Source organism: Salmo salar, chromosome 02, assembly GCF_965601325.2.
Source record: "Salmo salar chromosome 02, fSalSal1, whole genome shotgun sequence".
Classification (NCBI taxonomy): Eukaryota; Metazoa; Chordata; class Actinopteri; order Salmoniformes; family Salmonidae; genus Salmo; species Salmo salar.
In genome coordinates, this window is record NC_138292.1 from 93016999 (window position 1) to 93039051 (window position 22053).

At 42.1% G+C, this 22053-nt stretch overlaps 1 protein-coding gene across 1 annotated transcript in view; it reads left to right on the forward strand.

Annotated features, from left to right (window-relative positions):
* The first annotated feature begins 6944 nt into the window (after window positions 1-6944).
* Window positions 6945-22053, forward strand: part of LOC145863054 (uncharacterized) — a 29867-nt gene continuing 14758 nt past the window's right edge. The window contains exon 1 of the mRNA XM_082968269.1: window positions 6945-7603. Within this exon, the coding sequence (XP_082824395.1) occupies window positions 7174-7603 (430 nt within the window). The 5' untranslated portion in view covers window positions 6945-7173. The remainder of the gene's footprint in view (window positions 7604-22053) is intronic.

Below are 22053 nucleotides of genomic sequence, written 5' to 3' on the forward strand. Positions count from 1 at the left end.
AGTACCACAGTATAGTAACAGGACTCTAGTCTATACAGTACCACAGTATAGTAACAGGACTCTAGTCTATAGAGCACCACAGTATAATAACAGGACTCTAGTCTATACAGTACCACAGTATAGTAACAGGACTCTAGTCTATACACTACCACAGTATAGTAACAGGACTCTAGTCTATACAGTACCACAGTATAGTAACAGGACTCTAGTCTATACAGTACCACAGTATAGTAACAGGACTCTAGTCTATACAGTACCACAGTATAGTAACAGGAGCCTACCTCCTGTTTCTGTAGTGTGAGGCAGCTTGATGTACAAGTTCTTCCCCTGGACAGGACTCTAATCTATTAAGTTATTATATAGCTTCATTTCATTTTGCTATTCTTCACTCCAACCTTGAATTTGATTTGATATATGATTTGGATATTTCTAAATGACTTTGATTGGATACAGCTGCAGCCAAATATATTGGCACCCTTGCACTTAGAAATAATTCCCTATTTCTTCTCAAATCAGTCTAGTACCACTACTTTACTATGATGGTCTCCACACCTTGTTATTGTACTAGCTCCACTACTATCTCCACTACTATACTATGATGGTGTCCACACCTTGTTATTGTACTGGCTCCACTACTATCTCCACTACTATACTATGATGGTGTCCACACCTTGTTATTGTACTGGCTCCACTACTATCTCCACTACTATACTATGATGGTGTCCACACCTTGTTATTGTACTGGCTCCACTACTATCTCCACTACTTTACTATGATGGTCTCCACACCTTGTTATTGTACTGGCTCCACTACTATCTCCACTACTATACTATGATGGTGTCCACACCTTGTTATTGTACTAGCTCCACTACTATACTGTGATGGTCTCCACACCTTGTTATTGTACTAGCTCCACTACTATACTATGATGGTGTCCACACCTTGTTATTGTACTGGCTCCACTACTATACTATGATGGTCTCCACACCTTGTTATTGTACTGGCTCCACTACTATACTATGATGGTCTCCACACCTTGTTATTGTACTGGCTCCACTACTAGTACTACTACTATACTATGATGGTCTCCACACCTTGTTATTGTACTGGCTCCACTACTAGTACTACTACTATACTATGATGGTCTCCACACCTTGTTATTGTACTGGCTCCACTACTGTACTATGGAGGTCTCCACACCTTGTTATTGTACTAGCTCCATTACTAGCTCCACTACTATACTATGATGGTCTCCACACATTGTTATTGTACTGGCTCCACTACTATACTATGATGGTCTCCACACCTTGTTACCTTACTGGCCCCACTACTATACTATGATGGTCTCCACCTTGTTATTGTACTGGCTCCACTACTAGTACTACTACTATACTATGATGGTCTCCACACCTTGTTATTGTACTGGCTCCACTACTGTACTATGAAGGTCTCCACACCTTGTTATTGTACTAGCTCCATTACTAGCTCCACTACTATACTATGATGGTCTCCACACGTTGTTATTGCCTGAATTAAGTCCTGTGGGAATAGGGTCCAAGGGGCAGGTAGTTGACCTCATTTTATGGACCATTTCAGAGACAGATGTTGGGGTTGTCAATGAGAATGTGGTGAAACTGCAGCTGGGAGGCTCAGTGTGAAGCAGAGGGGCAGGTCTGAATCAAGGGGTAGATTGTACAGTGAAGTAAATGCTCTTCGTTTCGTGTTCAGTGCCTCTGTGTATGCAGTCTGTTGATATACCAGGGACTGGGGATGTAGTTAGGTTTGTTTGCAGTCTGTTGATATACCAGGGCCTGAGGATGTAGTTAGGTTTGTATGCAGTCTGTTGATATACCAGGGCCTGAGGATGCAGTTAGGTTTGTACAGTCTGTTGATATACCAGGGCTTGAGGATGCACAGTTGGCTTTGTTTTCCTCTAGCTACTCTGCAGTTTGCTTCCAGCAGCTTTCATAGAACGTAGATCACTGTTAAACTAGGCAGCAGAGCGTTTGTTTGACTGAATGAATATGACATTGACTTAAATGCAGCGTTAGATGTAAAGTTAAAATTCTCATTCATTACTAATCAATCAACACATGCTTTCCTTTGGACGTATCAATATAATATTATTATTTAATGAAATACATTTTAAAAATACCCTTTTTTGTCAGGAAATAAAATAAACTTTTCCTTATACTGCGTTACCCACTCCAGTCAGCTGATAACGATGCTGCCAGTGTGACGTATAATCTAGTGGACGGGACACTTCAACAACAACAGCGAGTCAGTCACTTCAGTAGCTTGCTAGGCGACGTAGCCTAAACGTTCAAGCTTTTTAGACTGTTTCAGTCCATACTTGCCTATGTGTTTTAAACATACTTCTGTTTTATAGCGAGTTGCCCCATTTATTTTCTTATTTACGTTGTTAGTCAGGCAGATGTCTAAAATTTGCCTAGCGCTAGGCTAGTCGCTAATGCTAACTAGCTAGCTATTATCCCCGACCATGAGTTCACTAAGCTACTCTCCTCCTGTTAAGGAAGAGGTCTGCTGGACGGAGAAAGAAGCTCTGGGGCTGAACGTTGTCGTGGAAGCGGAGGATGTCACAGTAAAACAAAAAGTAGAGGGTGAGGCTGTTACAGTGAAAGAAGAAGAGAAAGACGTTTCAGTGAAAGAGGAGGAGGAAGAGAAATAGGGGGATGCAGTTTTTGGAGTGAATGCTATTAGATTGCTGGGTGGGGGGATAGGAGGGCCTTCAGAAAGTATTCGCACCCCTTGACTTGTCCCACATTTTGTTGTGTTACAGCCTGAATTTAAAATGGATTCAATATCCCATAATGTCAAAGTGGAATTACGTTTTTGGAAATGTTTACACATTTAATTAAAAGCCTAATTAAGTTCAAGAGTAAAGGTTTTGCTTAAAAAGTCACACAATAAGTTGCATAGACTCACTCTGTGTGCAATAATAGTGTTTAACGTGATATTTGAATGAATACCTCATCTCTGTACCCCACACATACAATTATCTCTAGTGTCCCTCAGTTGAGCAGTGAATTTCAAACACAGATTCAACCACAAAGACCAGGGAGGTTTTCCAACGCCTCGCAAAGAAGGGCATGTATTGGTGGATGGGTAAAAAAAAAAGCAGACATTGAATATCCTTTTGAGCATGGTGAAGTTATTAATTACACTTTAGATGGTGTATCAATACACACAGTCACTACAAAGATACAGGTGTCCTTCCTAACTCAGTTGCTGGAGAGGAAGGAAACCGCTCAGAGATTTCACCATGAGGCCAATGGTGACTTTAAAATAGTTACAGTGTTTAATGGTTGTGATATGAGAACTGCGGATGGATCAACAACATTTTAGTTACTGCACAATACTAACCTAAATGACAGAGTGAAAAGAAGGAAGCATTCCCAGTCAGAGGACCTGAAATCACATGAGAGAATAGAGAGGCTGTTGGCACTAAAGTAATACTGCAAAAGAATGTGGCAAAGAAATGAACATTATATCCTGAATACAAAGCGTTATGTTTGGGGAGGGTTTGGAGGGTTTGGCCGGCAGGGGCGTCCTTGTCCCATTGTGCTCTAGCGACTCCTTGTGGCGGTCAGCATGCACGCTGACTTTGGTCGCCAGCTGGACGGTGTTTCCTCCGACACATTGGTGTGGCTGGCTTCCGGGTTAAACGAGCAGTGTGTCAAGATGTGCAGTGCGGCTTGGCAGGGTCGTGTTTCAGAGGACGCATGGCTCTCGACCTTCGCCTCTCCCCCGAGTCCGTAGGGGAGTTGCAATTGGATATCATGAAATTGGTGAGAAAAAGGTGTAAAAGTACCCCCAAAAAATATATATATACACTGGTACTGAAATTAGATTTTTTGATGACCTGGCAGATGTGAAAACCATGTAAACACCTGCAAGACTTCGGTTGGAAGTGAATCACCTGCCTGGACATCCTAAGAAGCACACAGAGACCTGCATTTTGAAGTGGGTTTAATAATACTTGTGAAAACTGACTTCAGGTGATTGAGGGATCTAGTCTAGATTAAACATCATAGGAAGTTTTATCATGTGGAGGTTTCATTCAGGTCTCTGTTTAGTTAATTAAATAATCTGTTTGTCTTTGACAGGAGAGAGACCAGACTCTCCTTCTGACAGCAGGAAGAGTCCTTCAGAGGAACCAGACCCTGAGTCATCCAAACCAGCAGGACGACATCACTGCTCCCAGTGTGGAAAGAGTTTTACTCAGTTAGGGAGCCTGAGAACACAAGAGAATACACACAGAAGAGAAGCCTTACCACTGCTCCTTGTGCGGAAAGAGTTTTAGGTGGTTAGGGAGCGTGGAAAGGCATGAGAGGACACACACAGGAGAAAAGCCTTTCCAATGGTCCCATTGTGGAAAGCATTTTGCCCAGTTAGGAAACCTGAACCAGCATGAGAGGATACACACAGGAGAAAAGACACACCACTGCTCCCACTGTGGAAAGAGATTTATCCGGTTAAGGTACCTGAAAGAGCATGAAAGAATACACACAAATACACAAGAGAAGAAGACATACCACTGCTCTCATTGTGGAAAGACATTTTCCCAGTCAGAGGACCTGAAATCACATGAGAGAATAGAGAGGCTGTGTTCTGACTTGTGTTTTTGACTGAGAATTTGTGATTTTGTTTGGACTGTCAGACTTGAGTTCACTTTGTGTAATGTTAGTGCACAATTTTTTTATTGCGATTAATCCATTGTCTGAAAGCGTTGAAAATACACTGAAAACATCCAAAATACATCCCGTATACCGCTAAAATCTACAATGCCATGTAAAAACAAGATGACATTGAGGTTAAATAAAGGGTGCTTTACCAATGTAACATATTTTGACACGTCCACTGTGGGGCTCTGCAGAGTCATAATATCCATAACAACTACAGGTCAAACAGGGAAATGGTTCACATCGTTTTTCCACCATTCATTCTTCCCATAGGGCTGTGTTTTGTTTAGGCTCACCGTGGTGTGACGTTTTGATAAACATGTAAATCTCTCTAGGACAAGGTGACTGAGGACACACAGTGTGTTGTGAATTTATTGTAATGTTTTTAAAATGGTATAACTGCTTTTATTTTAGCTGGACCCCAGGAAGAGTAGCTGCTGCCTTGGCTGGAACTAATGGGGATTCATAATAAATACTTGTATCAATATATTTGTGTCTCTTTTCTCTCAGATTCAAAAATGCTAATTAGCATCAAAGTAGATGACATGCAAGACTACAAATCCCTGCAAGCTCCTGCATGTCATCTCTAGCTAACACCTTTTCACAGAACAGTTCACAGAATTGTCCATTGAAATAAAGAAAATTGGCCAATTTAATCATTGCTACATAAAGGCCTGATATGTGGAGTGCTGCAGAGATGGTTGTCCTTCTGGAAGGTTCTCCCATCTCCACAGAGGAACTCTGGAGCTCTGTCAGAGTGAACATCAGGTTCTTGTTCACCTCCCTGACCAAGGCCCTTCTCCGCCGATTTCTCAGTTTGGCCAGGCAGCCAGCTCTAGGAAGAGTCTTGGTGTTCCAAACTTCTTCCATTTAAGAATGATGGAAGCCACTGTGTTCTTGGGGACCTCCAATGCTGCAGACTGAATATATTTTTCCATACCTTTCCCCAGATCTGTGCCTCGACACAATCCTGTCTCAGAGCTCTATGGACAATTCCTTTGACCTCATGGCTTGGTTTTTGCTCTGACATACACTGTAAACTGTGGGACCTTATATAGACAGGTGTGTGCCTTTCCAAATCATGTCTAATCAATTGATATTACCACAAGTGGACTCCAATCAAGTTGTAGAAACATCTCAAGGATGATCAATGGAATCAGGATGCATCTGAGCTCAATTTCGAGTCTCATAGCAAAGGGTCCGGATACTTAAGTAAATACATGTAAAAAAATGTTTTTGGTTTGTCATTATGGGGTATTGTGATGTCATTATGGGTTATTGTGATGTCATTATGGGGTATTGTGTGTAGATTGATGAGGGGGAAATGATTCAATTTTAGAATAAGGCTGTAACGTAAGAGAATCTGGAAAAGGTGAAGGGGTCTGAATACTTAACAAATGCACTGTATACCACTGGCAGAGTTTTCTACCATTGGCAGTTTTGTACACAGTCACGTGATACAGAAAAGTCCAATCTTAGGAGAGTACATGGGAGGCACTATACTGTGTGTCTGCAGGTGTCTATCTGGTCAAAACCACTGATACAGGTGCCCCTCCACCCTCTGGTGGGATGGATCATGTCTACAGAGAAACCTAGATTCAAATACTTATATTTGTGTGTATTAGGTATATGCTGTGAAATTGTTAGATATTACTTGTTATATATTACTGCACTGTCGCAGCTAGAAAGACAAGCATTTCGCTACACCCACAATAACATCTGCTAAACATGTGTATGTGACCAATACAATGTAATTTTGATTTGAAATAAATGTCCTATTTATCAAAGGTGCTTTTGGCTGGGGTCAAAATGACTCCAAAGGATTTGAATTTGTTAAAAGTCCATATTGATACAGAAACACTAAACCATGATATAGAGTTATTAAGAACAAGTTGATTGACAAAGTCATGAAGAATTGAATAAACTACATTTTGGCTATGATACAAGATATGCCTCTGGGGTAAAAATGATCCATGTCAGAAGTATGGTTCAATGCAAATATGTAGTGGGTGTAACGTTTGTTTTAATTTCTCACTTATTAAAAACGAATCAATCAACACATGCTTCTCTTTGAACGACTTAATGTAATATTAAACTTTTATGAAATAAATGAAAAATAAACGTTTGGTTCCTCAACTGCGTTGCCCCCTCCAGTCAGCAGATGGCGATGTGCGTCTTTTAGGTTCAGGCGATGCTGCCAGTGTGACGTATAATCTAGTGGACGGGACGCTCCTTCAACAACAACAGCTAGTCAGACACCTCGGTAGCTTTCTAGCAAACATAGCTACAACATTCACGCTCTTTACACTGGTTTGTTGTATATTAGTCGCTGTGTATTAAACACACTTCTGTTGTATGTACTTGTTGGCCCATTTAATTATATATTTACGTTGTTTGTCCGCTAGCTGGTTTGCTAAGTTAGCTTAGAACTAGGGTAGTCGCTAATGCTAGCTAGCTAACATCCCCGACCATGAGTTCACTACGCTACTCTCCTGCTGTTAAAGAAGAGGAGGTCTGCTGGACGGAGAAAGAAACTTTAGTGAAAGAAGAGGAGGAAGAGAAGGATGTTACAATACAAAAACAAGTAGAGGGTGAGGCTGTTAGCGTGAAAGAAGAAGAGAAAGACGTTTCAGTTAAAGAAGAGGAAGACGCGTTCAGAGTGAAAGAGGAGGAGGATGTTACAGTAAAAGAAGATGAGGCAGAGAAAGAGGAGGATGCAGTTTATGGAGTGAAAGAGAAGGAGGGGGAGATGACTGTCACATCGAAAAAGGAGGACGAAGAAGAGGAGGAAACTGGATATCTTGTCCCGGTTTCCCAAACGCATCTTAAGGCATCTAATGGTTCTAACGGTGAACTTAGCAGTAAGATGGTTTTGAGAAACCATTCCCTGATTAACACTGGTAAGTACTGTCTTAAATACAGAGGCACAACTCTGCAGTTGTTGAACTGATGTTTGGTGTTAAAGCGGAAATCTGCAATTTTTACATCCATATTTGGACTTTAAATTATTCATTTATAGCCATTGATTCTTGAAGAATGTAACACATGCCTCATGAGCTTAGTTCAACTGTTGTACCCCATCAGAACCCCAAATAAGCTTTTTTTACTCCAATGTTTAGAAACAATGTAAATCAACACTGTACAGCCTCAACATAGTTGAAACTATAATGTTGATATCATGGATGGTCAGTTCTTGCATCCGAAGGTCTGTCTATGAATTTGAGAGTAGTTACATTTCTCCAGCCCCATCATCATCTTATAACCAAACTAGTGGTGGAATGACAGCTTTGTTATTGTTTCAACTGCAGATTGAATGATTGTTGTGTGGCTTGTTTAACCTCTATGGGCTAGGTGGTGCACTCCATCAACAGCAGGTGCATTTCAAGAGCGGCAAATTTGAATCCAAATAAATGTCAAAATTCAAATTTTTCAAACATACAACTATTTTACACCCTTTGAAAGATAAACATCTCCTTAATCTAACCACGTTTTACGATTTCAAAAAGGTTTTACGGCGAAAGCATAAATTTAGAGTATGTTAGGACAGTACATTTACAAGAGTTGTGTGTAATGTTTTGTCAAGTCAAAGACAGGGTCACCAAAACCATAAAACCAGCTAAAATGATGCACTAACCTTTTACAATCTCCATCAGATGACACTCCTAGGACATTATGTTAGACAATGCATGCATTTTTAGTTCTATCAAGTTCATATTTATATCCAAAAACAGCGTTTTACTATGGCATTGATGTTGAGGAAATCGTTTCCCTCCAATAACCGGCAGTCAAGTCAACACCACAAATTAAATAATTAAAATTAGAAAACATTGGTAAAATATTATATTGTCATTTAAAGAATTATAGATTTACATCTCTTGAACGCAATCAACTTGCCAGATTTAAAAATAACCTTACTGGGAAATCACACTTTGCAATAATCTGAGCACTGCGCCCAGAAAAATACGCGTTGCGATACAGACTAGACGTCATGTTGGGGAGATCGAAAATCGAAAATACTATGTAAATAATCCATTACCTTTGATTCTCTTCATCAGATGTCACTTCCAGGTATCACAGGTCCATATAGAATGTAGTTTTGTTCAAAAAAGCTCATCATTTATGTCCAAAAATCTCCGTCTTGTTAGCACATGATCTAAGCCAGCCGGACTTCTCGTCATGAACGAGGGGAAAAAATATATTTACGTTCGTTCAAACATGTCAAACGTTGTATAGCATAAATCATTAGGGCCTTTTTTAACCAGAACATGAATAATATTCAAGGTGGACGAATGCATACTCTTTTATAACGTATTGGAACGAGGGTACCCAACATGAACTCGCGCGCCAGGTGTCTAATGGGCCATCATCGTTCCATGGCTCTTGTTCGGTCAGATCTCCCTCCAGAAGACTCAAAACACTTTGTAAAGGCTGGTGACATCTAGTGGAAGCAATAGGAACCTCTCTTGGGTAGGGGGCAGTATTTCCACGTCCGGATAAAAAACGTACCTGATTTAATCTGGTTATTACTCCTGCCCAGAAACTAGAATATGCATATACTTGTTTGATTTGGATAGAAAACACCCTAAAGTTTCTAAAACTGTTTGAATGGTGTCTGTGAGTATAACAGAACTCATATGGCAGGCCAAAACCTGAGAAGATTCTATACAGGAAGTGCCCTCTCTGACCATTTCTTGGCCTTCTATAGCCTCTTTATCGAAAACAGAGGATCTCTGCTGTAACGTGACATTTTCTAAGGCTCCCATAGGCTCTCAGAAGGCGCCAGAACGGGGAATGATGACTCTGCAGTCCCTGGCTGAAAAACAGCAGCACATTTGGATAGTGGTCGATCTGAGAACAATGACACGGGCGCACGCGTGCACGTGAAGACACCATTTCTTCTTTCAGTCTTTGAACGAAAACAACTTCTCCCGGTCGGAATATTATCGCTATTTTACGCGAAAAATCGCATAAAAATTTATTTTAAACAGCGTTTGACATGCTTCGAAGTACGGTAATGGAATATTTTGAATTTTTTTGTCACGACATGCGTTCGCGCGTCACCGTTCGGATAGGGACCTGAACCCTCGGACAAAACAGAGGATATTTGAACATAACTATGGATTATTTTGAACCAAAACAACATTTGTGGTTGAAGTAGAAGTCCTGGGAGTGCATTCTGACGAAGAACAGCAAAGGTAATCCAATTTTTCTTATAGTAATTCTGAGTTTAGTGAACGCCAAACTTGGTGGGTGTCAAATTAGCTAGCCCGTGATGGCGAGCTATCTACTCAGAATATTGCAAAATGTGCTTTTGCCGAAAAGCTATTTTAAAATCTGACACCGCGATTGCATAAAGGAGTTCTGTATCTATAATTCTTAAAATGATTGTTATGTTTTTTGTGAACGTTTATCTTGAGTAATTTAGTAAATTCACCGGAAGTTTTCGGTATGTTTGCTAGTTCTGAACGTCACATGCTAATGTAAAAAGCTGGTTTTTGATATAAATATGAACTTTACATTTACGTTTACATTTACATTTAAGTCATTTAGCAGACGCTCTTATCCAGAGCGACTTACAAATTGGTGCATTCACCTTATAATATCCAGTGGAACAACCACTTTACAATAGTGCATCTAAATATTTTACGGGGGGGTTAGAAGGATTACTTTATCCTATCCCAGGTATTCCTTAAAGAGGTGGGGTTTCAGGTGTCTCCGGAAGGTGGTGATTGACTCCGCTGTCCTCGCGTCGTGAGGGAGCTTGTTCCACCATTGGGGTGCCAGAGCAGCGAACAGTTTTGACTGGGCTGAGCGGGAACTGTGCTTCCTCAGAGGTAGGGAGGCGAGCAGGCCAGAGGTGGATGAACGCAGTGCCCTTGTTTGGGTGTAGGGCCTGGTCAGAGCCTGAAGGTACGGAGGTGCCGTTCCCCTCACAGCTCCGTAGGCAAGCACCATGGTCTTGTAGCGGATGCGAGCTTCGACTGGAAGCCAGTGGAGAGAGCGGAGGAGCGGGGTGACGTGAGAGAACTTGGGAAGGTTGAACACCAGACGGGCTGCGGCGTTCTGGATGAGTTGTAGGGGTTTAATGGCACAGGCAGGAGCCCAGCCAACAACGAGTTGCAGTAATCCAGACGGGAGATGACAAGTGCCTGGATTAGGACCTGCGCCGCTTCCTGTGTGAGGCAGGGTCGTACTCTGCGAATGTTGTAGAGCATGAACCTACAGGATCGGGTCACCGCCTTGATGTTAGTGGAGAACAACAGGGTGTTGTCCAGGGTCACGCCGAGGCTCTTAGCACTCTGGGAGGAGGACACAAGGGAGTTGTCAACCGTGATGGCGAGATCATGGAACGGGCAGTCCTTCCCCGGGAGGAAGAGCAGCTCCGTCTTGCCGAGGTTCAGCTTGAGCTGGTGATCCGTCATCCACACTGATATGTCTGCCAGACATGCAGAGATGCGATTCGCCACCTGGTTGTCAGAAGGGGGAAAGGAGAAGATTAATTGTGTGTCATCTGCATAGCAATGATAGGAGAGACCATGTGAGGATATGACAGCCAAGTGACTTGGTGTATAGCGAGAATAGGAGTGGGCCTAGAACAGAGCCCTGGGGGACACCAGTGGTGAGAGCACGTGGTGCAGAGACAGATTCTCGCCACGCCACCTGGTAGGAGCGACCTGTCAGGTAGGACGCAATCCAAGCGTGGGCCGCGCCGGAGATGCCCAGCTCGGAGAGGGTGGAGAGGAGGATCTGATGGTTCACGGTATCAAAGGCAGCAGATAGGTCTAGAAGGATGAGAGCAGAGGAGAGAGAGTTAGCTTTAGCAGTGCGGAGAGCCTCCGTGACACAGAGAAGAGCAGTCTCAGTTGAATGCCCAGTCTTGAAACCTGACTGATTAGGATCAAGAAGGTCATTCTGAGAGAGATAGCAAGAGAGCTGGCCAAGGACGGCACGTTCAAGAGTTTTGGAGAGAAAGGAAAGAAGGGATACTGGTCTGTAGTTGTTGACATCGGAGGGATCGAGTGTAGGTTTTTTCAGAAGGGGTGCAACTCTCGCTGTCTTGAAGATGGAAGGGACGTAGCCAGCGGTCAAGGATGAGTTGATGAGCGAGGTGAGGTAGGGGAGAAGGTCTCCGGAAATGGTCTGGAGAAGAGAGGAGGGGATAGGGTCAAGTGGGCAGGTTGTTGGGCGGCCGGCCGTCACAAGACGCGAGATTTCATCTGGAGAGAGAGGGGAGAAAGAGGTCAAAGCACAGGGTAGGGCAGTGTGAGCAGGACCAGCGGTGTCGTTTGACTTAGCAAACGAGGATCGGATGTCGTCAACCTTCTTTTCAAAATGGTTGACGAAGTCATCCGCAGAGAGGGAGGAGGGGGGGGGGGGGGAGGAGGATTCAGGAGGGAGGAGAAGGTAGCAAAGAGCTTCCTAGGGTTAGAGGCAGATGCTTGGAGTTTAGAGTGGTAGAAAGTGGCTTTAGCAGCAGAGACAGAAGAGGAAAATGTAGAGAGGAGGGAGTGAAAGGATGCCAGGTCCGCAGGGAGGCGAGTTTTCCTCCATTTCCGCTCGGCTGCCCGGAGCCCTGTTCTGTGAGCTCGCAGTGAGTCGTCGAGCCACGGAGCAGGAGGGGAGGACCGAGCCGGCCTGGAGGATAGGGGACAGAGGAAATCAAAGGATGCAGAGAGGGAGGAGAGGAGGGTTGAGGAGGCAGAATCAGGAGATAGGTTGGAGAAGGTTTGAGCAGAGGGAAGAGATGATAGGATGGAAGAGGAGAGAGTAGCGGGAGAGAGAGAGCGAAGGTTGGGACGGCGCAATACCATCCGAGTAGGGGCAGAGTGAGAAGTGTTGGATGAGAGCGAGAGGGAAAAGGATACAAGGTAGTGGTCGGAGACTTGGAGGGGAGTTGCAATGAGATTAGTGGAAGAACAGCATCTAGTAAAGATGAGGTCAAGCGTATTGCCTGCCTTGTGAGTAGGGGGGGAAGGTGAGAGGGTGAGGTCAAAAGAGGAGAGGAGTGGAAAGAAGGAGGCAGAGAGGAATGAGTCAAAGGTAGACGTGGGGAGGTTAAAGTCACCCAGAACTGTGAGAGGTGAGCCATCCTCAGGAAAGGAACTTATCAAGGCGTCAAGCTCATTGATGAACTCTCCAAGGGAACCTGGAGGGCGATAAATGATAAGGATGTTAAGCTTGAAAGGGCTGGTAACTGTGACAGCATGGAATTCAAATGAGGAGATAGACAGATGGGTCAGGGGAGAAAGAGAGAAAGAGAGAATGTCCACTTGGGAGAGATGAGGATTCCAGTGCCACCACCCCGCTGGCTCGATGCTCTAGGGGTATGCGAGAACACATTGTCAGACGAGGAGAGAGCAGTAGGAGTAGCAGTGTTATCTGTGGTAATCCATGTTTCCGTCAGCGCCAGGAAGTCTAGGGACTGGAGGGCAGCATAGGCTGAGATGAACTCAGCCTTGTTGGCCGCAGACCGGCAGTTCCAGAGGCTGCCGGAGACCTGGAACTCCACGTGGGTCGTGCGCGCTGGGACCACCAGGTTAGAGTGGCAGCGGCCACGCGGTGTGGAGCGTTTGTATGGCCTGTGCAGAGGGGAGAGAACAGGGATAGACAGACACATAGTAGACAAGCTACAGAAGAGGCTACGCTAATGCAAAGGAGATTGGAATGACAAGTGGACTACACGTCTCGAATGTTCAGAAAGTTAAGCTTACGTTGCAAAAATCTTATTGACTAAAATGATACAGTACTGCTGGCTGGTGGAGTAGGCTAGCTAGCAGTGGCTGCGTTGTTGACTTTGAACGTGTAGCTGGCTAGGTAACCTCGATAGTTTCAGTACTACACCTTGTCATGATACAAAGCAACTTTGTAGCTAGCTAGCTAACATAACACTAATCAAGACGTTCCTTGTAATGTATTTATTTTCTACAATGCTGCTCGTCGGTAATAGTTGGCTGGGTTAGGAAAAATGGCGTCGCGGGGGACGGAAATAGCTGGCTAGCTAACCTCGATGGCTGGCTAGCTAAACTCGGTAATTACTAGACTACACAATTATCAAGCTATGACAAAGACAACTAAGTAGCTAGCTAGCTAACACTGCACTAGTCAAATTTTTCCGTTGTAAAGTATTAGTATCTACAGCGCTGCTAGTCGGTAACGGTTGGCTAGCTAGCAGTGGGTTAATGATGACTAGGTGTGTTGACTAAGACTGGCGCCGCGTCGCGGCTGGCTAGCTCACCTCGATAATTACTCAAACTACACAATTATCTTAGATACAGAGACAGCAAAGACAACTATGTAGCTGGCTAACTAACACTAACACCACACTAATCAAGTCGTTACGTTGTAATGTAATAGTTTCTACAGTGCTGCTAGTCGGTAGAAGTTGGCTAGCTAGCAGTGATGACTAGCTAGCTAGCAGCTAGCAGTGTTGACTACGTTAGGAGGACGAAGATAGCTAGCCTCGATAATTACTCAATTACTCTAAAACTACACAATTATCTTTGATACAAAGACGGCTATGTAGCTAGCTAAGAAGAATTGCTCAGATCAAACAAATCAAGCCGTTGTAATGTAGTGAAGTGTAATATTACCTGTGGAGCGAAGCGTAGTGCGACTGCTCGCTCCAAACTGCTCGCTCCAACTTGATTGAACAAAACATGCATGTATTGTATAACATAATGTCCTAGGAGTGTCATCTGATGAAGATCATCAAAGGTTAGTGCTGCATTTAGCTGTGGTTTTGGTTTTTGTGACATATGCTAGCTTGAAAAATGGGTGTGTGATTATTTCTGGCTGGGTACTCTCCTGACATAATCTGTTTTGCTTTCGTTGTAAAGCCTTTTTGAAATCGGACAGTGTGGTTAGATTAACGAGAGTCTTGTCTTTAAAATGGTGTAAAATAGTCATATGTTTGAGAAATTTAAGTTATAGCATTTTTAAGGTTTTTGAATATCGCGCCACTCGATTCCACTGGCTGTTGACTAGGTGGGACGATATCGTCCCACATACCCGAGAGAGGTTAAGATTTGCTGTGGGGGTCAAATTGTTACAGCTGTTCATACAGTTGAAGTGGGAAGTTTACATACACTTATGTTGGAGTCATTAAAACTCATTTTTCAACCACTCCACACATTTCTTGTTAACAAACTATAATTTTGGCAAGTCGGTTAGGACATCTATTTTGTGCATGATACAAGTAATTTTTTCAACAGTTGTTTACAGACAGATTATTTCACTTATAATTCACTGTATCACAATTCCAGTGGGTCAGAAGTTTACATACACTAAGTTGACTGTGCCTTTAAACAGCTTGGAGAATTCCAGAGAATTATGCCATGGCTTTAGAAGCTTCTGATAGGCTAATTGACATAATTTGAGTCAATTGGAGGTGTACCTGTGGATGTGTTTCAAGGCATACCTTCAAACGCGGTGCCTCTTTGCTTGACATCATTGGAATATCAAAAGAAATCACCCAAGACCTCAGTCTGGTTCATCCTTGGGAGCAATTTCCAAACGCCTGAAGGTACCACGTTCATCTGTACAAAGAATAGTACGCAAGTATAAACACCATGGGACCACGCAGCCGTCATACCGCTCAGGAAGGAGACGCATTCTGTCTCCTAGAGATGAATGTACTTTGGTGCGAAAAGAGCAAATCAATCCCAGAACAACAGCAAAGGACCTTGTGAAGATGCTGGAGGAAACAGGTAGAAAAGTATAGGACTTTTACTGTGGATATAGATCCACAGTAAAACGAGTCCTATATCGACATATCTGAAAGGCCGCTCAGCAAGGAAGAAGCCACTGCTCCAAAACTGCCATAAAAAAGGCAGACTACGGTTTGCAACTGCACATGGGGACAAAGATCGTACATTTAGGAAAAATGTAATCTGGTCTGATAAAACAGAAATAGAACTGTTTGGCCATAATGACCATCGTTATGTTTGGAGGAAAAAGGGGGAAGCTTGCAAGCCGAAGAACACCATCCCAACCGTGAAGCACGGGGGTGGCAGCATCATGTTGTGGTGGTGCTTTGCTGCATTAGGGACTGGTGCACTTCACAAAATAGATGGCATCATGACGATGGAAAAGTATGTTGATATATTGAAGCTACATCTCAAGACATCCGTCAGGAAGTTAAAGCTTGGTTGCAAGTGAGTCTTCCACATGGACAATGACCCCAAGCATACTTCCAAAGTTGTGGCAAAATGGCTTAAGGACAACAATGTCAAGGTATTGGAGTGGCCATCACAAAGCCCTGACCTCAATCCTATAGAACCTTTGTGGGCAGATCTGAAAATGCGTGTGCGAGCAAGGAGGCCTACAAACCTGACTCAGTTACACCAACTCTGTCAGGAGGAATGGGCCAAAATTCACCCAACTTATTGTGGGAGGCTACCCATAACGTTTGACCCAAGTTAACTTCTTGGGGCTATGTGGGACGCTAGCGTGCCACCCGTGGTGCACCCTATCAACAGCAGGTGCATTTCAAGAGCGGCAAATTTGAAACCAAATAAATGTCAAAATTCAAATTTTTCAAACATACAACTATCTTACACCCTTTGAAAGATAAACATCTCCTTAACCTCTATGGGCTAGGCGGGATGAATTCGTCCCACCTACGTAACAGCCACCTGTATCCAGTGGCGCGATTTTTGAATCGTTTGAAATACTATTACTTCAATTTCTCAAACATATGACTATTTTACAGCTATTTAAAGACAAGACTCTCGTTTATCTAACCACACTGTCCGATTTCAAAAAGGCTTTACAACGAAAGCAAAACATTAGATTATGTCAGGAGAGTGCCCAGCCAGAAATAATCAGACACCCATTTTTCAAGCTAGCATATAATGTCACCAAAAACCCAAACCACAGCTAAATGCAGCACTAACCTTTTATGATCTTCATCAGATGACACACCTAGGACATTATGTTATACAATACATGCATGTCTGTTCAATCAAGTTCATATTTATATCAAAAAACAGCTTTTTACATTAGCATGTGACGTTCAGAAAAAGCATACCCCCCGCAAACTTCCGGGGAATTTACTAACAGTTTGCTAAATTACTCACGATAAACGTTCACAAAAAGCATAACAATTATTTTAAGAATTATAGATACATTACTCCTCTATGCACTCGATATGTCCGATTTTAAAATAGCTTTTCGGATGAAGCACATTTTGCAATATTCTAAGTACATAGCCCAGCCATCACGGCTAGCTATTTAGACACCCAGCAAGTTTAGCCTTCACCATAATCACATTTCCTATAAGAAAAATGTTCTTACCTTTCCTGTTCTTCGTCAGAATGCACTCCCAGGACTTCTACTTCAATAACAAATGTAGGTTTGGTCCAAAATAATCCATCGTTATATCCGAATAGCGGCGTTTTGTTCATGCGTTCTAGACACTATCAGAATGGTAATCCACGGTCGCGCATATGGCGCATGGCGTGACAAAAAATGTCTAAATATTCCATTACCTTACTTCGAAGCATGTCAACCGCTGTTTAAAACAAATTTTTATGCCATTTATCTCGTAGAAAAGCGATAATATTCCGACCGGGAATCTGCAATAAACTAAACAGCCTAATGAAAATACTCCACGGGGGGCTAATCGCGCACGCGCCTCATTCCATTGTCACCTAATGGGACACTTGAGTAAGGCGATAATCTGTTTCAGCCTGAGGCTGCCTCGTCAACCTTCATGATTTTCCCGGCTTCTGAGAGCCTATTGGAGCCCTGGGAATTGTCACGTTACAGCTAAGATCCTTACTCTTCAATAAACAGATGCAAGACGCACGACTCCTTGTCAAACAGGCCACTTCCTGCATGAAACCTTGTCAGGTTTTTGCCTGCCATAGGAGTTCTGTTATACTCACAGACACCATTCAAACAGTTTTAGAAACTTTAGGGTGTTTTCTATCCAACCTGAACAATAATATGCATATTCTAGCTTCTGAGTTGGTGTAGGAGGCAGTTAAAAATGGGCACATATTTTTTCCAAAATTCTCAATACTGCCCCATAGCCCAAACAGGTTAATCTAACCACGTTGTCCGATTTCAAAAAGGTTTTACGGCGAAAGCATAAAGTTAGATTATGTTAGGAGAGTACATTGACAATAACTGTGTGTAATGTTTTGTCAATTCAAAGACAGGGTCACCAAAACCATAAAACCAGCTAAAATGATGCACTAACCTTTTACAATCTCCATCAGATGACACTCCTAGGACATTATGTTAGACAATGCATGCATTTTTAGTTCTATCAAGTTCATATTTATATCCAAAAACAGCGTTTTACTATGGCATTGATGTTGAGGAAATCGTTTCCCTCCAATAACCGGCAGTCAAGTCAGCACCACAAATTAAATAATTAAAATTAGAAAACATTGGTAAAATATTATATTGTCATTTAAAGAATTATAGATTTACATCTCTTGAACGCAATCAACTTGCCAGATTTAAAAATAACCTTACTGGGAAATCACACTTTGCAATAATCTGAGCACTGCGCCCAGAAAAATATGCTTTGCTATACAGACAAACGGCCATGTTGGAGAGATCTAAAATCGAAAATACTATGTAAATAATCCATTACCTTTGATTCTCTTCATCAGATGTCACTTCCAGGAATCCCAGGTCCATAACGAATGTAGTTTTGTTCAAAAAAGCTCATCATTTATATCCAAAAAGATCCGTGTTGTTAGCACATGATCTAAGCCAGCCGGACTTCTCGTCATGAACGAGGGGAAAAAATATATTTACGTTCGTTCAAACATGTCAAACGTTGTATAGCATAAATCATTAGTGCCTTTTTAAACCAGAACATGAATAATATTCAAGGTGGACGAATGCATTCTCTTTTATAACGTATTGGAACGAGGGTACCCAACATGAACTCGTGCGCCAGAGTCTAATCGGCCATCACCGTTCCATGGCTCTTGTTCGGTCAGATCTCACAGTAAAAGACTCAAAACACTTTGTAAAGGCTGGTGACATCTAGTGGAAGCAATAGGAAGTGCCAAAACATTAATCAACCCCTGTGTGTTTCAATGGCATAGGCTTAAAGGTAATTCAACACATCAGGTATCCACTTCCTGTCAGAAAATGTCTCAGGGTTTTGCCTGCCAAATGAGTTCTGTTATACTCACAGACACCATTCAAACAGTTTTAGAAACTTTAGGGTGTTTTCTATCCATATATAATAAGTATATGCATATTCTAGTTACTGGGTAGGATTAGTAACCAGATTAAATCGGGTACGTTTTTTTATCCAGCCGTGAAAATACTGCCCCCTAGCCCCAACAGGTTAAACAATTTAAAGGCAATACTACCAAATGCTAATTGAGTGTATGTAATCTTCTGACCCACTGGGAATGTGATGAAAGAAATAAAAGCTGAAATAAATAATTCTCTCTACTATTATTCTGACATTTCACATTCTTAAAAAAAAGTGGTGATCCTACCTGACCTAAGACAGGGAATTTCTACTTGGATTAAATGTCAGGAATCGTGAATAACTGAGTTTAAATGTATTTGGCTAATGTGTATGTAAACTTCCCACTTCAACTGTAAGTCATTGTAAAATATTCAGCCATTTATTTTTTCATGCCATTACATTGAAGGTGAAACATACCTAGATACAATTACATTAACCTCTCTAGGGGGAGTGGGACGCTAACGTCCCACCTGGCCAACATCCAGTGAAAATTACAGAGCGCCAAATTCAAAAACAGAAATATTATATAAATAAAAATTAATTCAGAAAACATACAAGTGTTATACATTGGTTTTAAGATTAACTTCTTGTGAATCCAACCACGGTGTCAGATTTCAAAAATACTTTACGGCGAAAGCAAACCATGCGATTATCTGAGAACAGCGCCGAGCAGACAAATCATTACAAACAGTAACCAGCCAAGTAGAGGAGTAACAAAACTCAGAAATAGCGATAAAATGTATCACTTACCTTTGATGAGCTTCATATGGTTACACTCCCAAGACTCCATGTCACACAATAAATGTTCGTTTTGTTCGATAATGTCCCTGTTTATGTCCAAAAACCTCTGTTTTGTTGGTGCATTTTGTTCAGTAATCCATTGGAACAAAGCACGGTCACAACAGGCAGACGAAAATCAAAAAAGTACCATAAAAGTTCGTAGAAACATATCAAACGTAAATCCTCAGGTTGTTTTTGTCATAAATAATCAATCATATTTCAACCGGACAATAGCTTCGTCAATAGAAAAGGAGAAACAAGAAAGGCACGCTCCTGGTTATGTGCAGGACTCATGTCTGGAATGAGGACTCATGTCCTCTCATTGAAAGTGGTGTTTCTCCCTCATTTTTCAGAGTAAAAGCCTGAAACAATGCCTAAAGACTGGCCACATGTTTTGAAAGCCATAGGGATCGTGAACTGGGTCATAAGTCTTTGTATGGTGGATAGGCTTTCAATGGAAAAACAGCCATTTCAAAATAATAGCACTTCCTGGATGGATTTTCCTCAGGTTTTCACCTGACATATCAGTTCTGTTATACTCACAGACATTATTTTAACAGTTTTGGAAACTGTAGAGCGTTTTCTATCCACATCTACCAATTATATGCATATCCTACTCAGGCTTCTGGGCCTGAGTAGCAGGCAGTTTACTTTGGGCATGCTTTTCATCCAAAATTCCTAATGCTGCCCCCTACCCTAGTGAGGTTAAAGGTGAAACATACCTAGATTCAATAACATTTATACGATTCAATAACATTCATTAATTGGTTTGAAACCTTTGTTTTAGAACCTTCTCAAAGTTGGTGCCTTGACGGTTTCTCACTCGTACCCTGACTTTTTAAAAGGGATTTTGGGACAATTAGCTTAGTTTATAACGTGTATTTTAGGAACTGCGTGTCACACCATGACAATGTGAACGTGATTGGTTGACAGTCTCTTGGATGGGCATTAAACATTTGAATAAGGCTGTAACTTAACAAAATGTGGAAAAGGGAAGGGGTCTGGACTTTCTGAATGCTCTATGTTTTATTACATTTTTTCAAATGTAACCTTTATTTAACTAGGTAAGTCAGTTAAAAACAAATTCTTATTTATAATGATGGCCTACACCGGCCAAAACCGGACGACGCTTGGCCAATTGTGCGCCTCCCTATGGGACTCCCAATCACGGCCGGTTGGGATACAGTCAGGATTCGAACCAGGGTCTGTAGTGACGCCTCAAGCACTGAAATGCAGTGCCTTAGACCGCTGCACTGCTCGGGAGCCCCAAAATCATGTTCTAGTGCTGTCCCCAACTAAAATAAATCTTGGTCAACCAAGAGTCATCTGTTCTTTCTATCAATCGATTGGTTGAACATTTCTAATGTGTATTTTTCCATATATAAACACCACCCATGTGTTTTAATAAAATAAAATGATTCTCGACCAGGTAGAAATACTGTCATACAACCCCAAATGGGCACATTTATAGGCCTACATTTGCACACAGGCCAGGTAGACTAGTCCTACTTCTATATCTGTAATCAGGTAGACTAGTCCTACTTCCATATGTGTAATCAGGTAGACTAGTCCTACTTCTATATGTGTAATCAGGTAGACTAGTCCTACTTCTATATGTGTAATCAGGTAGACTAGTCCTACTTCTATATGTGTAATCAGGTAGACTAGTCCTACTTCTATATGTGTAATCAGGTAGACTAGTCCTACTTCTATATGTGTAATCAGGTAGACTAGTCCTACTTCTATATGTGTAATCAGGTAGACTAGTCCTACTTCTATATGTGTAATCAGGTAGACTAGTCCTACTTCTATATGTGTAATCAGGTAGACTAGTCCTACTTCTATATGTGTAATCAGGTAGACTAGTCCTACTTCTATATGTGTAATCAGGTAGACTAGTCCTACTTCTATATGTGTAATCAGGTAGACTAGTCCTACTTCTATATGTGTAATCAGGTAGACTAGTCCTACTTCTATATGTGTAATCAGGTAGACTAGTCCTACTTCTATATGTGTAATCAGGTGCCCGTCCTTACGCAACGCATTGACAGGAGTGTTTCAAACAAAAGACAATGAATAAATTGACACAACTGACGCATCTTGTACGATCAGGTCTGGGTGGTCTGCCAGGGGCCGTTTCATTTAGTATCCGTGGATTTGGGTCGGCATGGAGAATGATTCTCTTTCCCCATAGTATTTTGTACTGAAGTTGACCGACTGAAAGGGAGTGTAACTTTATGACTATAACTACTGTTACAAAATTCAAAAGGCACTCGCACATCTGAGCAATCTTTTTGCAGGTGCATGGCAACAGTTGAAACAGGATGTAGGAGAAAGGAAACC